Source organism: Mesoplodon bidens, assembly GCF_964165515.1.
Source record: "Mesoplodon bidens genome assembly, chromosome: 10".
NCBI classification, from domain to species: domain Eukaryota; kingdom Metazoa; phylum Chordata; class Mammalia; order Artiodactyla; family Ziphiidae; genus Mesoplodon; species Mesoplodon bidens.
In genome coordinates, this window is record NC_138172.1 from 476,745 (window position 1) to 495,787 (window position 19,043).

General features: G+C 54.7%; 1 protein-coding gene across 1 annotated transcript in view; it reads left to right on the forward strand.

Moving 5' to 3' along the window:
• CHCHD6 (coiled-coil-helix-coiled-coil-helix domain containing 6) overlaps positions 1 to 19,043 on the forward strand; it is a 120,946-nt gene that overhangs the window by 3,196 nt on the left and 98,707 nt on the right. Inside the window, exons 2-4 of the mRNA XM_081247212.1 lie at positions 12,433 to 12,541; positions 15,467 to 15,539; positions 17,215 to 17,359. Of these exons, the coding sequence (XP_081103338.1) occupies positions 12,433 to 12,541; positions 15,467 to 15,539; positions 17,215 to 17,359 (327 nt within the window). The remainder of the gene's footprint in view (positions 1 to 12,432; positions 12,542 to 15,466; positions 15,540 to 17,214; positions 17,360 to 19,043) is intronic.

The following is a 19,043-nucleotide window of genomic DNA, read 5'->3' on the forward strand; positions in this document are numbered from 1 at the left end:
TCAGCTGAAGTTGGTCGCATGTCAACATGCAGACCCCTCGCTGTCCTCCAGCCTTTGCCTCTTCCAAGCACTCGGCTCCCTCTCCCCTTCCCAGGTCGCTTCCCAAGGCTGCTGCTCTGGCTGTGTCCCCAGGCTCGTTTCACCCTCAGGGCTATACCACCTTTACCATCATTCAGTGCCACGGGAGGCAAGTCTGGACCACTGCTGAAGGGAAGATCTCGGAGGAGGTCGTGTGACACAAGGGACAGCTCCCCGGGTGCCCACACCAGAGAGGCCACGTGTCCCCGACGTGTGGGTACCGCTTCACTGCCACCTCAGCAAGTGCTCACTGTGAACTGGGCCTGGCCTGGCAGAGACCACAGGGGACAATGCACAGGGCCCTGCGTCATGGAAACCTCATCCCAGGAGGGGGAACTGACCAAAAGAGAGAAGAAGCAGAAGAATAGAAAAGCATTGCAAGTGCTGTGAAGAAAACAAAAAGGATGCGAAGAGTGACGGGGCTTCCTGCTCAGGTGGGCTGGTCAGACAGTGCTGCTCGGAGGAGGTGACCGTGACGACGGGCCTGGGCCAGCGGGGAAAGGCTTCTCTGCTCTGGGCTGAGTGGTTTCAGGGCACCGTGTCGCCTGGTCCCCGGGCTGACCTTGTGAGCCTTCATCCCCATGCAGAGGTGAGGAAGCAGGTTCAAGGAGGTGAAGGAACCCCCGGTCACAGCGAGTTGGTGGTAGAGCTGGAAGCTCAAACTTTCCGGCTCCATAGCCTGTGTGCCTGGCAGCCACACAGAGGTTGGGATGGTGGAGCAAGTTGGCCAGGTGATGAGGCTAGACGGGTGATGCAGGGCTGTTCACACGTTTCTCTGGAGGCAACATTGTGGTTCTCTATTCAGGGGTGGAGCTTTGGAAAGATTTTATCTGATGATAGTGACTTTAAAAAATGGCTTTATTGAAATGTATTTTACATGTAAAATTCACCATTTCAGGGATTTTTCAAAGCAAATTTTCAGAGTTGCTGTAAAAATTTTAAAGCAATTTACAGAGTTGAGCACAGTGGGATTTTAGAACATTTATGAGGCCTAAAAAGTTCCCTTGTACCTGTTTGCAGTCGCTCCCCACTCCCACTCCCGCTCCCAGCCCCAGGTAACCACTAAGCCTTCTGCCTCTGTGTTGTTTGCCTTTTCTGGACATTTCATGGAAATACATCATGCATCTTTCATGTCTAGTTCCCTTCACTTAGCACAATGTTCTTGGGGTTGGCTCCTCGAGGTTGTGGTATGTATTAGGAGTTCTTTTTTATTGCCGAATACCACCTCATTGTATGGATATTCTGTGCTTTGTTTATTCAGTCAAACTGATGGATATTTGAGTTGTTTCCAGTTCTTGACTATTATGAATAATGCTGCTGTGAACATTTGTACCTAAGGTTTTTTTGTGGACATTTGTTTTCATTTCTCTTGGATAGATAAGTAAGAGTAGAATTGATGGGTCGTTCTGTTTATGACCTTGGTGAATTATTAGGTTTAACTTTTTGAGAAACTGCCAAACTGTTTTCTAAAGTGGCTGTACCATTTTACATCCCCCTCAGCAGTGTATGAGCAGTGTATTCACTGTGGTTTGAATTTGTGTTTCCCTAATAACTATTCACGTTGAATGTTTTTTCATGTGCTTATTTGCTGCCCAGATATATTTGTTTTTGGTGAAATGTGTATTCAAATCTTTTGCCCACTTTTAATAGCTTTTGATGGGGTTGTTTGTCCTTTTTATTGAGTTATAAGCCCTTTTTCATATTATGATTTGCAGATATTTTCTCCCCATCTGTGGCTTGTCTTTTCATTTTCTTCATGGTGTCTCTGAAGTGCAAACATTTGTAATTTTGATGAAGTTTAACTTATTTTTTTCTTTTCGTGATTGGGCTTTGGCATCATATCCCAGTAATCTTTGCCTAACCCAAGGCTATAGAAATTTTCTCGTATGTTTTCATCTAAGAGTTTTGGCTTTCATACTTAAGTCTGTGATCCATTTTTAGTTAATCTTTGTGTATGATGTGAAGTAAGGCTTTAAATCGGGTTGGCAAATCACTCTGCCATTTTAGGGTGAAAGCAGCCATAGGCAATATGTAAATGAATGGGTGTGGCTATGTTCCAGTGAAACTTTATTTATAAAATCAAGTGTTGGGTTGGATTTGGCTCGAGCACTAGAGCTTATTGAACTCTGCTCTAAATCCATCTTTTTTTGCTTGAAATATTTAATTTTCTCAAGCTACATTTGTTGAACAGCCTGTCCTTTCCCCGTTTGAATTACCTTGGGACCTTGGTGAGCATCAATTGTTCATAAACATAAGTGTTTAGGGTTTATGTCTTGACTGCAATTCTGTTGAGAATTCCATGGATCTGTCTGCTGTGTGTCTGTCTGTCTTCTTGCCAGTACAACACTGTCATGCTTATTGAAGCTTTGTGGGAAGTTTCGAAATTGGGAAGTATAAGACTCCAGTTTTGTTCTTTTTTTCAAGACCGTTTGGCTGTTTTAAGCCGTTTGCACTTCCACATACATTTTAAGATCAATTTGTCAACTTCTGTAAAATGCCTGTTGGGATTTCGATGGGGTTTGTATTGAATCTGTAAGATTACTTGGGCGAGAATTGCCATTTTAACAATATGAAGTCTTCCAATATGTGAATATGAAATCTCTTTTTCATTGTTTAGATCTTTTAAAGGTTTTCTCAGTAGCATTTTATACTTTCAGTGCACAAGTCTTGCATTTCTTTAAAAATTATTCCCAAGTATTTTATTCTTTTTGATGCTAGTATGAATGGAATTGTTTCCTTAATTTCATTTGTGGATTCTTCACTGCTAGCATGTGGAAATACAGTTGATTTTTGTATAGTGATCTTGTGTCCTGCAATCTTGCTGAACTCATTGTTTAGTTCTAGTAAGGTGTTTTGTCTATGTGTATTCCTTAGGATTTTATATAGGTAGGGTCATGGTGTCTGCAAAAGAAGACAGTTTTACTTCTTCCTTTCCAGTCTGGATGCCCTTTCTTTCTTTTTCTTCCCTTGTTGCATTGGCTAGCATCTCCAGTACAGTATTGAGCAGAAGTGGTGAGAGTGCATGTCCTTGCCTTGCTGCTGCATTCAGGGAGAAAACATTCCATCTTCCACCATAGACTATGTTAGCTCTAGGTTTTTCATAGTTGCTCTTTACCAGATTGATGATTTTATCTTTTAATATTCTCCATCACCTCTTCCTCTCTGTCCTTATATCCTGTTTTTCTTCTGTAAGCTCATGGAGTGCAGAGACTGCTCTTACTTATTTGCTCCTGGATTATTAGTAGGTGCCTGTTGGATTATGTGCTTGGATGGACGACTTGTTGATTGTTTTTACGCACGCTGGTGATCTGCAGCCTGAGAATCTTACTTTACTGCTTTTTACTCTTCCGAGGCTTTGATACAAACTTGCTCCGCACGTGTGCAGCAAAATTCCTTTTATACCTTGCCATTGCCCAGTGACATGCACCTCGAATGTCTCAGTGTGATACGCCTTATCGTGTCGCTTTACCTCCCATCTTCCGTCTTAGCTCACTGCTTAGGGTTAGTGTGGAGAACAAGAGATCCCAGAGGGCCTGGCCTGGAGCCCTGACTCTCAGAGGGCTATGTCTCCCTCCTTACGTGCAGGCCAGGGCCGCTGTCAGTGCAGGAGCCTTGACAGACGTGGCCACGAGTCCTCCTCACTCTTCCCCTGCTCAGCGCTCTACCTGGCTGACTGTCTGGTGAGTGCCATGGATGGGCCCCAACAGGAAATGCCAACTCACAAAGCCAGGAGTCGGATGGCCCAGTTCTCCCCAGCTTTTCTGCGAGCTCACATCTGCGTCTGGGGGTGCCGGTCCCGGGGCTGGGCACTTTCCAGGTGGGTTCTCCTTGATGCTCCCAAAACACCACGTCTCCCCTTACTGAGGAAACAAAGGAGCCGGTTACGTAGGGAAGCAAAGCACTTTTGGTCCCTCCACCTGGCCCACAGCTGCTGAGGGTGAGGGTCGTCCTAAAGATGGGGCAGTGCCCTCATCGCTCAGCTCGGGGCTCTCAGACTCACGTGTACAGGGACAGCTGGGGCTTCTCTGAAATCCTGTACATTTCCTCTGGGGAGCACTGCAGCGTAACCAGTGATGACATTTACCTGGTGTGAGAGCTCAGGTGACTCTAGGGTGTGTCTCTCATGTAAGGTGAAACTCCATCCTGATACCTGTGACTGTGCACACTGCAGTGTTGAAGATCTTTCTGTGTCAAGGATAAGCCGTAAAGTAACGTAAACGTAAGGAGGGTTGTTGACTTTGGCTCCTGCTAGGTTCATCTCGGGTCCACTCCCTCGCTGGGAGGCCTTGGACCCCGTGGGCTCCACCCTGGAGGGAGGTCACCACGTGTCTTCCACGGCAGCCCTGGTCTCCGGGATCCCACCTGCCGTCTCTGCAGAGCGGTGCCTGCTTCCGCCCTCTTGCCCTCCTGCACTCTACCCGGCCATCTCTTTTGTCCTCATTTGTGAGCTGTTGACCTCCGGGTTTTAAACACCCAGACCACAGGTGTCCCCATGCTGCTGGCCGTGTCCCCCTGCAAGTCTCCTGGGCGCCTGTGCTTCACTGCATCCCCCGCTGCCTCTCCCACTCTCCCTGTTCCTGACGTGTGAAGGTCCATCCAGCGGGTCCTCACGCAGGAAGCTGATCCCACGTGCCCTTTTTGTCTGCATCTAATGACGACTCTTGTGTCTTCCCTTCCGGCTGCTTCCATTTTATCCTGTCCTCTTTACCCTCAGGAGCTCTTGGTCTCAGGCAGGCCCGCCCCACCTTCCCCTTGCCCAGCTGGTAAGTTGTTCTTTCTCCCAACACGCTTGCCTGCCACAAATCTGTACTTCCTGGCGCTAGCAGGGTCATGTGTTTTCAAAAGGTACATTTTACTTTTGAGCAGCCCTCAGGCAGGGGGGATAAGATCCAGGGAGTCCCAGTGGAGGTCCTTCCCTTCCGGGCCCAGCGGCCTCGCTCTCAGAGATGGCCCCCCGGCTGGTGGTGTCAGTGATCGTTCAGGGTTAAAGCTGAGGTGCGACCCGCTTACTTCCCACCCATACACGCTTCCCGCTGTCTCCAGGTTCAATGCAGATTCCTGGGCCTGGCTCCCGAGGCCCTCTGTGTGCTGGTGCCACCTTCTCCTGTCGCCGCCCGTCCCTCGGGGAGGACACGTGCTGCCGTGCTGTTTCGAGCTGTGCCCCTCTGTCTGCAGGGCTCTCTCTCCCTTCCTTGGCTAAATTCCTCCTCGGCCTTGCGACCCGTTCAGGGGTTCCCTCTGTGCTGCCGCTGGTCACCGTCCTGGGTGGGGGGAGCTCTGCCCCATGAGCAGGACCTTGTCTCCTGGTCTGTGGCCCCAGCATGTGACCCAGAACCGGGCTCAAGTCAGCAAGATCCTCGTAGGTTTAAGCTACTGGCTCCATATTTCTTGGATGAAACCATCAGCCCAGAGACCTTGTGGTATTAATCGACAACATTTAAAACTTGGAGGCTTTACATCAATTCAATTTTTAGTTTTTTGGTGGGTGGGAAAAGAATTGAAAGTCTGGTCCACATTTCCAGGTGGCGACCCTTGGCTGGGCTATGAAGTAGCCACCCTCTCTGGGGCTTTGCTGTCTCCTGTCCTCGCCACGTTGTCCTGGCACTGCTGCTTTGCTGCCAGGCCCGCCTCTTTTGTTTTTGTCACCTGCCTGGCCCCTTGCATGTTGGTGGTTGCCACCTTTTTGGGGGGCCTCCAGGACTCTTCTCATCCAGATACTCGGATTTAAATCTGTGGATCTAATTTCAGCTCACAGAAAACTGAAGGACTAGCCAACAAAATCTCCACAGCAACGGCCGCAGGCAAAGCAGAGGAATCTTCTTAGAGTCACAGGAGGGCAGCGCCTCCCCGGGTCAGGTGTCTGGACCCCAGGGGCCGCTGACACCTCGTCTGGAACCTGCCGGTGCTCAGCCTGCATGGGGCAGCCGTGGGCCAGGAAGGGCGAGAGCAGCAGGCTGCGCTCAGCGGGTGCTCGGAAGGCGGCGCGTGAGTGGCCGCAGCGGTGGCTGTGCAGGCCTAGCTGGCTGCTGACCTGGGCCAGCGCCTTCTGCCCCCCCCCCCCGCCCCCGCACGAGGACGTGAGGATGGTCCCCTGGTGACCACCAGAGCCTTCCTTGACGCAAAGAACAGTGCTTGGGAATCAGCCTCCACCTTGCGGCTTCTCAAACGTGTCTAGATGAGTAGTGTTCTCAGACGAGAAAGGTGTTGATTTTCGTACTGCCGTTTCACTAATTTAAGTAGGCTGTCTGTTTTATGCACACATGCGTGCCGCCCCTTCCACCTCCTACCCCGGGCTCACTAAAGCACCATACGTGGCAGGAAAGGTGATTGGCAGATCTTGTTCTTCTTGGATCGGCCCTCCTGTGTGCCCGGTGATGTGTCCCCTCGCCACGGAGCGGCTCCGCGTGGCTGCCAGCGCTGAGCGTCCTCTCAGGGGCCCGGCTTTGGCTCCTGTCTTGGCCCCTGCACTTAGGACCCTCTGTGATCTTGGCTGAGTTGTGTCACCTCCCGGTGCTCACTCCTTCGTCTGTGAAATGTGGCGGGCTCGGCTGGGAGCCTGGCAGGTGGAGGTGCTCGCGTACCCGGGCTGGGCTGTTGGCGTCACTGTTTTTCCGTGGGAGGCCCTGGCACCCGCTGGGTTGAGCCTCTCCCGCAGCCCTGAGCTCCGTCGCCCCTTCCGGAGTGTGGGGACATTTCACCCTCTCTCCAGTCTGCCTGCCCCAGCACTCGATTCCTAATTTCTTGCTCCAGATTTGCCACTCCCCGTGTAACGTGTCTGTTTCCCGTGGATCGGAGCTGCTGGGACAGACTCAGCACCCGCGCACACAGAGCGGTTCCGGGCTCAGGGAGGACGCGCCCTCTCCAGCGAGCGGCTGTCACCTGCCCCTCATCCGTTCCTTTAAGGCTGCAGAATGCACCTTACGTTTACATGCCGGCTGTTCCCAACTCCTCGTGAATCCTTTCAGGCTCCCTAAGCCTCCACGACGAGCACGCCTCCTCTTTTCATGTAGGAACGAGGTCACGCTGGGTGGACGGTGCTGCAGGCCCCTCCGTGCGCTGCCCGTGCGTCCAGGTGCCGGGCTGCTTCACCGTGTGCTCCCCTCACCCCGCAGCGTCCTCTTCCTCCTGCCTCTGGTCCTCTGCGGGCTCAGCCCCTCTTCCTGCTTTGCCGACTGTCCTGTCTGCTCCCAGCGGCCCGCGGCCTCTCTCCCCTGTCGTCCGGGCCCTCGGCGAGCGGAACCCTGGCCTTCTGTGGGTGCTGCCCCTCTGTGCCCGTGCCCTTCCGCTCTGGAAGCCCTCAGCCCACGTCCTCTGTGTGCCCGTGTTACCCCTGTCTGACCGCGGGCCTCTGAGGACGAGGTTCTCGCTGCCGTGTCTACACTCCGCTGCACCAGTGCGGTCACGGCCCCGGGCCTGCGGTCAGTGTTACCTGGTCCGTGTGTTTGACGAGTACTGGAGCAGCTCAGTGTGCTGGGCGCTGAAGACACAGCAAGAGCCAGACAATCCCCGCTGCGCCGGAACCTGTGTCCTGGTGGGAGTGACGAGAAGCACGTGCCCTGGAGGGTGTTTTGTGAGGAGGGGTGGGAGGGGGGCACAGAGCCTCGGAGAAGAGGGAGGCCGGGGAAGGGAGAAGGGGCCGCGGGGCCACGACCTCTCTGGTTGTCAGGGCACGCAGGAAGGGTGTCTGTGGCCAAGAGGCTGGGACCCGGCTGGGGTGGTTCGGCTTCCAGCAAGCTCGGCTCTCGTCCCTTCCCAGCCCTGCCCGCCTGCCTACGAGGCTGCTGAGTGGTGGCACCTCGTTTTCTCCTGTCCTGGGGGCGAGCCAGGGGAGCAGCCATGGCCCCACGGCAGCCTTAGCCCTGGAGGAGGAGCTGGGCAGCCTGCCCTGCAGCTCGCAGCCCAGGGCCAGTGCGCTGGCGTCCGCGCTGCTGCCAGGGGGACAGGCCATCATGCTGGCTGTCAGCGCCGGCAGGGTGTGGCTCTGTGGTGACTGTGACCAGGCTGTTCCCCTCCGTTGGGTCGGGGGCTGTGCTCGCTCCTGCCACCTCTCCAGCGTCCAGAAATGGGTGAGGCTGTGGCGCTTTGAAAGCAGAGCCTTCTCTCCAGCCTTTTGCTCGTGGGGCGGCCATGCTACTTGCAGGCCCAACTGGTTGACAAGGAAACGCTTTGGGAACTTGCCCTGAACTCAGTTGCTCTTGGGCGAGGGAAGCGATTTGGTCACAGTCCTGGGGGGTTAGGTCTGCAGCCACGGCACTTGTGGCAGGGGAGAACCCCTTCCCGGGCTCCGCGTGGTTGGCGTGACTTGTGCAGGTGCCAGCGCCGGGCACCACAGTGGTGGCGGGGGAAGTCCGCCTGCTCAGCGTCCCCGCGTTACTCCAGCCTGAGGGCAGGTCCACGTTTGAGCCCCAGGATGTCAGCCTCGGAGGGCGCTTTGAACAGTCCGCCCAGTTAAATTTTGTGCAGCTTGCGGAGGAGGGAAAAGGCCTGCCAAGGTCACGGGGCTGCACGTGGGACGGAACGGCCAGTCACAGTGCTCAGCGGCGGTCCCTAACCATCCTTGCTGTTGACTGGTTCTTGTGTTTTTACGCACCCGGCGTGTGGCTGGTGTGGACGTAAGGCTGTTTGTACGCGGCCTGCCTTTCACGTGAGAGCTGGTAGTGGTGGTTTGCTCTGTGCCAGCTGCCCTGTGCGGCTCACCCCGTGTGGCCCTCACGAGTTGTTTCCATGACACAGACAAATACGCTGACTCAGACAAGGAGTCCCCTGCCCGGGGTCACACAGCTAGTAAGTTGCTTAGTTTGGATTCACACCCAGGCCCATCTGACCCCGAGTACTAATTCCTGAGCTGTGTGGCAGCCAGTCCAGCCTGGGGGGCCCCGTTTCCAGGTGCTGAACGGGAAGCTCCGGGAAGGTGAGGCAAGGGGTTGGGGACACACAGCTGGGTGTGGGTGGGCTCCTCTTTCCCTGCACTGCGCTGGGTGGGGCCCTCCATCCGCTGACTACACGGGACTCCATGTGGCCGGCTGTGACGGCCCAGTGACCAGTGGGCCCGTGGCACCAAGTTCCCAGACCCGTTTGGCTCTGGGGGCCTCCACTGCGGTTCTGTTGGTGCAGGGAGCACTGCCCAGATGGTGTTTACACACTACTGTGTGTGTGTATATTTGTTGATTAAAAATATTACTGTATTTTGTAGCAACATTAAAAAATATTATAAATCTCCTGCCAGCGAGAAGCTTGCCAGTGTTTTCCTTAACCCCTCACTCACCAGGTGGTGCGGCTTGGTGGTTCCCCCCCCCCCACCGCCCCGGGGCCAGGACTAGGAAATCAGAGCCCGATTCCCCTGTGCAGAACCCCCCGTAGCTTCCCTCGCCCTTGGGTCACATTTGGGCTTGGGATCTCGGTCTGCCTCTCCGGCCTGGTCATCTGGTCCAGCCTCCTCCTCACACACACCTTTGTCAGACCCTCGGAGAGGCCAGACTCGGCCCCTCTCAGAGGCTTTGCACTCATCCTCCCCTCTGCTCGGAACGAGATCCTTTTTTCTTGGATCTCAAGATGTGGTTGTGGCGGGGCCTCCTCCCTCCAGGGCGGTGGTCTCCTGTTAGTGCCATCTCCTCTGAGGGGTCTTCCTGCCACCCATGTGCACCCGGCCCTGCCGGACTGTATTTTGTTCTTTCTCAGCACTTAACACTAACATGCTTCACAGATTTTAAAGACACATATTTTGGAAATAGAGATCCCCTGTAATACTGATAGGTAGAAAATCCGCCTCTTACCCCTCACCATTAGTCCCTGTTTCCTCCTTCCCCCAAACCCGAGGCAACCAATCTAGTTTCTGTCTCTAGAGATTTGTCTGTTCTGGACGTTTCACATATGTGGGGTTATACAGTATGCGGCCTTTTGTGTCTGGCTTCCTTCACTGAGCAAGATGGTTTTAGGTTCGTCCTGGTGTGGCCTGTGTTAGTAGTTCATCCCTTTTTATGGCTAATATTCCATTATTTTAATTCACCTACCTGTCCGTTGATGGATATTTGGGTTGTTTCCACCTTTGGCCATTACAGATAATGCTGATGTGAATGTGCACGTGCAAATCGCTGTGAATGTGTATTTGCATTTCTCTTGAGTGGGTACCCGGGAGTGGAATTGCTGGGCCTAATGGTGACTCTGTATTGAACTTTTGAGGAACTTCCAGATTGTTTTCCACTGTAGCTGCACCATTTATTTGCCACCAGCAGTATGTTAGGGTTCCAGCTTCTCCAGGTCCTTGCCAATACTTGTTACTATCTGACTTCTTGATTATAGACATTCTAGTGCATGTGAAGTGGTATCTCATTGTGGTTTGGATTTGCATTTCTCTCATGACTAAGGATATTGAGCATCTTTTCGTTTGCTTATTGGCCATTTGTGTATCTTCTTTGGAGAAATGACTATTCTGATTCTTTGCCCATTTTTAAATTCGGTTATTTTTCTTTGTATTATTGGGTTCTGGGAGTTCTTTGTATATTCTAGATACATGTCCCTTGTCAGATATATGATTTGCAGATTCTGTGGGTTGTCTTTTCAGCTTACTTGACTGTGTCTTTTGAAAAACAAAACTCTAATTTTGATGAAGTTCAGTATATGTTTTCTCTTTGATTGCTCATGCTGTTGGTGGCCTACAAATTCACTGCCAAAGCCAGGGTCAAAAAGATTTACGCCTGTGTTTTCTTCCAAGAGTTTCATTGTTTTAACTCCTGCATTTAGGTCTCTGATCCCTTTTGAGTCAGATTTTGTATATGGTGTGAAGTAGGGGTCTAACTTCATCCTTTTGCACATGGGTGTCCAGCTCTCCCAGCACCATTTGTTGAAGAGACTATTCTTTCCCCATTAAATGGTCCTGGCACCCTTGTCAGTCAGTTGAGCACAGATATGTAGGTTTATTTCCGGGTTCTCAATTCTCTTCCACTGCTGTGTATGCTTGGTCTTCTCTTGTTCTCTAATCATTAATCAGCTATTTGATTTGTATCTGTCTTAAATACTAGAGGGACTCAATTATTATTATTATAATCTTTACTTGCTAAAAGAAATGTTCACGGTAAAAAACTGAAACACAGAAGTGCTGAAAGTGAACGTCCTGGCCCGGCTGCTCCTACCCTGTGTGCAGGACATGCCCCAGGACATCTGGTGCGTGCTCTGAGTGGGTGCGTACCTGGGGAATGTGTGTGTGCCAAGGTCAATGTGTATATGTCGCAGGTCTGCGTCTTTATAATTGTGTGTCTGTTTTACAGAGTCGAGATACAAAGTGTCCTCTGACGCTCACGGGTCAGCGGTGGCATCCTTCCGTGGCAGGCACATGTCTTAGCTGTCCTTTCTCGACAGTTCTGCGGTGTTTCATAGGAGACGCACCTTCATTTCTCTAACCACTTCCTGTCGTTGCTGTTATGTTGTTTCCTTTTCCCATGCGAGTCCAGTGCTGCTGTGCGCACGTGGGAGCACCTGGATCCCTGAGGGGGAGCTGCTGAGGGTAGACATTGCCCTCAAGGCATCTCAGCGTCTCCCCTCACTGTGCTTTGTGATGCCTTTTGCACATATTGGGCACTTAATAAATATTTATTGATGTAAACTCTTAGGGGTTGTTATTCTGGATTCATCCCTCGCTGGCTGTTTCATTTCAGTCAAGTGTTTTATGACACCCTCTTACCCATTTCACTTCCTCTATAATGAGGGAAAGATTTGATTATCCGGTCGTCACTGGGGGAGCCAGGGTGAGATGAGTCAGGCCGTGCTGGATTTTCTGCTGTGACTGTGGCCCTGCTGGGACTCAGACAGGAGGGAGAGGTGGCCCCAACCTTCAGGGTATTTACAGACCATTAGATGAGGCCGGTAGAACGCGAGGCACTTCCTAAGAGGTGCGCCTGTTGTAACAGGGAAAGGATTGGGAGAAATGGGCCTTACCTTGGGTGCTGTCTGGAAGAGCCCACCGTAGAGGGACCCTGGGATGCCCACAGGGAAGGGTGAGGTTTGCACAGCTGGAGGCGTCCACCCTCTGTACAGGGTGGGGCTGCAGTGGTTCTCAGCAGAATGGGTTCAGGGCAGGTGAGAAGAAGGGGAACTCGGGGTCCCCTGAGTGTGTGGGAGCAGAAGGTGCAGCCGGGAAGCCAGCGGGGGACACGCTGTGGCCCGTGGAGCCCAGGCTGGGCGTGGCGTTGACCTGGCGGGTGCCAGGCCAGCACGAGAGGTTTCTGTGTGGACTTCCTTACGTTATTGGAGTCGGTCTTGCACAATTAGTCTGCTCAGAAATCTGGGGCGTGGGTAGAGGGGAGTCTTCACTTCCAGAGGGTTCTGTCATTTAACTGTTCCCCTCAATGCTTCCCACAGCTGTCTGAAAACGTGGTCAACCGCATGAAAGATCCCGGCCAGCCGTCCAGAGTGGGGCCGCCGACCCCCCCAGCTGCCGCCCTTGTCACCTCTGAAGGCCGGGAAAAAGGTAGGCCGGGGTGGCCGTTCTGGGCGGGGACAGGGTGGATGCTCCTCCCGGAGATGGGCTGCTGGCTGAGCCCGCGGATGATGTGAGCGCTTCCCACAAGAGAGGGGCCCCCGAACCGGGTGCTGTCCTGTTCAAGGACTGCAGCGCTGTGTAGTCAGAGCCTCTGTGACCATGACCAGGGCCGGAAGTTCCCCACTGTTCCAGCTTCTCCGCACGTAAGCAGTGAGTGGGTGATCTTGGCGCCAGCCCCAGAGCTCTGACCTGCCCTCACGCTCCGGGGTCCTGGCCCAGCTCCTGGGACGGTCCTCGTGGGGCTTCCAGGAGGGTCGCCACCCCGTGCCCCCGGCTCCTTCCCCAGCTCGCTGCGGAGCTGCTGCCTGAGCTGGGCTGGAAGCGCTTTTGTTCCCCACTGTCGTGTCCGTCACAGGTGAAGAAACCTGTGCTTTTCTCCAAGTGACTCCTATTGACAAACACAAGGGAACAATAGAGTTTGAGTGGAGAATGTATGGTGCAGAAATATTAAGATACCACAAACAAGAAAAGTCCTCGTGGCAGCTGATTAATGAGAAGAGCTCGTTGATGAGAATCTGGGTCCGCCTGCTGTAATCTGAGGTGTGAGTTGTACGCTGACGGGCTGGGAGGGGCCTGGCCGTGCGGGGCACGGATGCCATCCCGACCCACAGTGAGTGACCGCGGCCTCACGTTGGAGCTGTCTTCTCCGCCCATCGGCCCCGTTTGGGTGCAAGCACGTAGGAGGCCGCAACCTCCTGTCCACCCGGCATGTCCTGAGTGCCGGCCAGGGATGCGGTCATGAGACGCGCGCTGGCACATGCAGGCAGGGAGACAGGGACCCTCCCCCAACGCAGCCCAGCTCCCGTCAGGAGCCGCGTGTGCAAGCCTGTGGCTTACAGTGTCACACGACAGTGCGACATGCAGCAGAAGCCCACAGAAGACGCCCTCGTCCTTTTCCAGGGGGTCATCCTCACCGGCTCTCCAGCTGGCTGGAGAGAGGGTTGAAGAGGCCTAACGTGTGTGAGTGAGCTGTAGAAAGGGGAGACGCAGAAGGGACGAAGAGGGCAAAAATGGCTGGAATATGTCAGGCCACGTCAGTTTCAGCCTTGGAAGAGAAAAGAAGCATTTGTTTCAGTCTTGCTACGTTCGAGCAGTTTAAAAAGCAAGAAGAGTGGTTCATCTATCATTCAGTTTTGGTTTAACAAAGTATTTTGCTGTTTGAGGATGAGTGAGCTTTGAGGTTCTGAAGGCTGGATTTGTCAGCATGGGCGGAATGCCCTGAAGTGGACTAATTTTAAAATACTTTTACTTTTAACATCCAGTGTTTGCTTTTACTTTAGTCATAGAACAAGATTAGAAAAAGAAGTTAAAATTAAACCCTGTGCCAAACCATACCCCAAATGCGTGTCACAGGAAGCCACAGATTGAACTGGGAGAGGTGAATTCATGAAGATAGAGTGGCAGGTAGCCTCTTAACCCTGTATCAGGCGAAGAGACCTTACAAGAAGAGGAAGAGTGGGGACTGTGACTGTAACAATTAGAGACAGTTTAGAAGAAATGAATGAACAAAGAGTGACAAACCAGGGAAGTAGAACCAACAGGGAGTGAGCAGTGTTCATATGTATGCAGTCCTTGAAGCCCTCTGATGGCTGCATGGAGAATGTGTACAAACGGTCAGAGAGGTGACAAGAGTCCCAGCTCCACGGAGGGTTGACACACTCGAACCTGCAGGCTGCTACGGAGCGTGGGCGTGGGGGTCCAGCCACGGGCTCTGCGGTGGGTGCACACGTTACTTTTGTAGTCGTGAAAAAGGAAAACTGTATAGAAAGGAGAAATAAACGTGATAGACTTCATGTCACTAGAGTTGTTGTAAGTCAGGCCCTAAGCCCAGGGAGCGTTCACATCAGATCCACACCAGGCAGCGATGCCTCCTGCACATTCCCGGCCGAGGACCTGGTGCGGCCCCGAGGGCTGCCCTCCCCGGCCTAGTGCGCCTGCCCGGCCTTCCGGGAGAGGCGTGGGCCTGGGTGAGTCCCAGGGCGCTGCGCGCGGTGAGGGGCCTTCCAGAGGGGCTGAGCCCCCCAGCCTCTGAGGTCAGCAGCTGAAAAGGTCTTGGGAGAAGCACGCCCTCCCGTCTTCCTCCCAAAGCCTGGTTCTCCGGCCGGGTCTCCTGTGGCCCGAGTGGCTGAGCGTGGAGGCCTGCGATGGGGTGGAGGACATGTGGCCAAGGCCTCAGCGGAGTGGGGACGCTGAAGCCTGGGGTGGTGGGGAGGAACAGAACCTCAGTGTCCCTGTGCGGAGGGAGCAGAGAGTGAATTGGGTTTGCTCGGGGATCCCCACCTTCTTGGCCATGGGAAGGTAGACCTACTGCGACACCTTCAAGGGCCCAGTGATACTAGAGGTGAAGCAGATGAAAGGTTACATAGATGTCCTTACGTGGGGCGTTGGCCACATTCAGGATCGGAACCCTACGGAAAGGGTCTAAGAGACTCCAGGCGCGAGGGGTCTCCCCCCCGCCCCGCCCCGCCCCCCGCCGCCCCGCCCCCGCCGAGCCAGCCGACACCCCGGGGCAGTGCTTTCAGCTCGGACAGAGCAGAGCTTCCCTCAGCCGGTCTGGCCTCTGGGGAAGGTGACCTGGATTCCCAGTGGCCGCAGAGGGAGGAAGGGGGACTGGGACCACCGCACTCAGGTGTCCTCGCTGACCCAGCGACCAAGCCGTCCTGTGCAGGAGACGGGCAGAGGGGCCTTCGGGCCACCCCGCTCCTGACCACAGAGTAGGGCTGTGTTCTCTGTCTGCCCGGGGCACATCCATCCGTGGGGTGACGTCCTGGGCCCTTTCCTGGGTGCCACTATGCCTCTGTCCGTCCATGGGTTGCTGCTGACGGACTGACCTTTTCTTCTCGCCCTTTGCAGAGTCTAAGTGGCCCAGGCCGGAGAGTGGCGGTGGCCGGCGGCCCTCGGGGGCGGAGGTGGGCCTCCTCGAGAGGTAAGCCGAGGGTCCACTCACCCCAGCCCTGCACCCCGGCCCAACGCGCCTTCCTCACCGGGTACCTTCTCCTCCTAAAGGCCAGGGTGTTTGCGTCTCAAATGCCATCTTGTTTAGGTGGGATGCCAAGCCTGTGATTTAGGTGGCACTAATTAATCCCAGCGTTTAGATGAAGACACTCCCGGGTGTGGGAGGGCCAGGACTAAATGGCCCAGTGGCTGCACTTCTAGCCTGGTGCGTGCGCTGTGTTTGCAGGAGCTGCCTCCAAGGACTGGCTCCAGGGTGTGGCTGGCCTCTCCCAGCACAGCCCACAGCCCGAGAGCTTCCCTGCCCCGTGGGCTGGTAGGCCAGTGGCTGGGCCCAGAGGTCCCCAGAGGAGTGCACCGTGAGTCTCCAGGCCTCAGGGAAGGCGGAGCTGAGCGCCCCTCTCCCTGGGGTGTGGTCCGCGGGGCCCGGCGTGGAGTTGTCACAGCGCTGACTCGGTGAGCTGTCGGCTGGTACTGAGGGACCTCGTCTGCAGCCTCCAGGCCGTGGCCTCTGTAACAGGGACTCGGAGTTAGCTTAGGGGCCCCCGGTCAACCACGGCTGGACAGCTCCCTCTGTAGGTCAGCCCAGCCATGGCTCTTCCGTGGTCAGGGGTTAAGACCCTACCTTCTGAGAATTTCCAGTCCTTAATCCCAAGAGGCCTCCCAAAAATAAATAACCAGAACCTTTTTAAAAAAATGCTTTTAAACATTTTAAAAACATTGAAGTAACACATGCTAACGGAAGACTTAGGATAATATATATGAAAGGAAAAAACCGCCCATAGATTCATCATCCCTTGTTAATATTTTGGACTATTTCTTTCAAATGTCTTCTTTCCTCTAGTTTAGGGTTATTTTTTCAAAGTCATGTAAAATTTTGTATCTTGCTGTTTTCACCAGTCTTCTAATTATCTTCCATTTGTTACGCCTCGTCATAAGCATTTTTATTGCTGAAGGTGCTGTATGTGGATGCTCAGTTTGAAAGCAGCGCATGGCACGGTGGACAGTGTGGCGCTGAGGGCCTCACGTCTGTCACGTGCCCCCAGGCCGACCTGCTGCGGCCCTTTCACTGTGTGCATTTTCTACACCCTAATAAATAACAGTTCTGAGAGCATCTCAGGGCCGGTAACTTTTTTTTCTCTCTAGGATGATTTTATCAGGAAGACTGGAAACAGGTCCAAGGATAGGGGCGCGTTCAGGGTGGAGAGTTGAATGTCCAAAAGCAAGGCTGCAAAAAAAAAAAACAAAAACCCCCCCAAAACCCCCCCAAAAAACCCCCAAAAAAGCAAGGCTGCTGCTTCTGAACCTTCCCACCCGCAGGTGGGGGAGGTGGGCTTCCCCCCGCCCCCGCCCTCGCCCCTCTAAAGGAGCGGCTCAGTGAGGGTTGATCCCGTGCCCCGAGGATCTCTCATTTGGGTTCGGCTGTCTGGTTCCTCACCTGGTTGTCAGGCCTCCTGCTCCCGATCTGTATTGTTCTGGCTGAGAAAGTGTCACACTGTCCCTGCACACGCCACTCCCAGGGGACTGTCACTGGTGCCTGACCCTCTCTGGCGGCGGCCGCAGCGTTCCACCAGCCTTCACGTCCCTGGCCCCTGGCAGATGAAGCGAGCTGCGTCTGCATCTACGTCTCCTGTCTCTCCCTGGCCCAGGTGTGACAGGGAGCAGGCCGTGGTCCAGGACGGGCTGCTCCAGGTGGCGACGAGGGACACAGAGGCGGCTACCAAGCCCCAGAGCGCGTCCCTGCGGCAGGGCGAGGGCGGCATGGACCCGGAGACGCATTGGTCCGCCCAGCTGGTGAGTGTGGGTCCCTGGCCGGCCTCCTGGCTCAGTGGCTCTGGGAAGCAGAGCTTGGCCCTGGAACCTGATGGGTCCGAAGTCCCAGCTTCTCCTCTGTGGAAAGGGTGTCTTTCTAGGGACCAGGAGCGGGGGTTCTTAGAGCCCCGGCTTGTCATTGATTTGCTTTGTGGCCTGTGGCCTCAGGTCTGCACAGTGAGAGCTGGATCACTGGGTGCTGGGTCCCGGAGCCTCATAGGTGTCAGTGCCGTGAGGACACGTGTTCCAGGAGGGCGCAGAGGGAGAGTACTGTGGGCGTGGGGCCGTGCAACAAGCCAGGAACAGGAGGAGAGGTCACCCTGGGTGCGGAGCCGAGCTGTCTGCCCACTGGCTGGGGCGCATCCTCCAGCCCCAGGGAGCAGCTCGGCCCGTCCTGGTGGCCATGCTCGGGCTCGCCTGCGGCTCGAGAGGAGGCGGTGAGTCCGGGGCCCAGCATTGCTGGCAGATTGCAGAAGCACACCACGTTGGCTGTTGCCATTCTGGGTCCATTTAACTGATGGGAGGTGCCATCAGGGTCTCTGTGCTGTGGGTGCAGGCTGCATGTCACAGCAAGAGAGGTCACAGCGCCCCAGGGGCCACCACGCCATCGCGGCCCGCGTACCGGTCACACTCGGCAGCAGCAGGAGGGTGTTCCGGAAGCCACAGCGCAAGTGCTCTGACATCCCTCTGCCTGGACGGCGGGGGCCTGTGGCTGGGCCAGCCCTCGGCACAGGGAACCGGGAGGGCTTCGTTGGCTGCAGCTGGGGCTCTCTTCTAATCACGTTTGCGGGGAGATGAGGGTGGGCATCCAGAGAGAACTAGGACTACCAGGAAGTATTAATTCTCTCAGTGGTGGAGTGTGGGGTGTTCCCACGCATCCAAGGAATTCTCGACACCAGCCGCGTGTCCTGCAGTTCAGCTCAGCTGTGACACTATCTACCCGAGGTGGCATCAGATCCCCAGGTTATGGGCTCAGTCCCGCAAGTCTGCCCGCCCCCCAACTTCAGATGCCCGTTGAAGCCAGGTTGTCACGTGTGCTTCTGACCCACCAGCTGTAGATGAGAGGTTCCCACGGCTCCCTCCTCAGGTTTGGTTAACTTGCTAGAGCAGCTCAGAGAACTCAGAGGAACACTTTACTTACTGGATCGTAGGCTTCTGATAACAGGTGTGCCTCAGGAGCAGCCAGGTGGAAGAGACGCGCCAAGGAGGCTGTGGGGAAGGGTCCCGAGCTTCCACGCCCTCCCCGCACCCGCCCCCCCTCCCCAACCTCCACGCCTCCCCAGCCTGGGCACTCTCTGAAACGGCCCCTTCGGGGTTTCTATGGAGGGTTCCTTACACGGGCGCGATTGAGTGCATCACGGCCACTGGTGATGGATTCCACCTCCCGCCCCCCTCCCCTCCCGGAAGGTCAGGGGCTGGGACCCACGTTCCAGGCCTCTGATCACACGGTGGCTCCACTGGCATCCAGCCCCATCCTTGGGTGGTTTCCCAGAGTCACCTCATCAACATAGGGAAAGATACCTTCATCCCTCTCAGCAGAGGAAATTCCAAGGGTTTTAGGAGCTCTGTGCCAGGAACAGTGGACAAAGACCAAATACATCTTTCTCATTATAAATCATGCTGTCCCTGGCCAGGAATGGGCCTCTGGGAACAGCTGGTGTCAGAT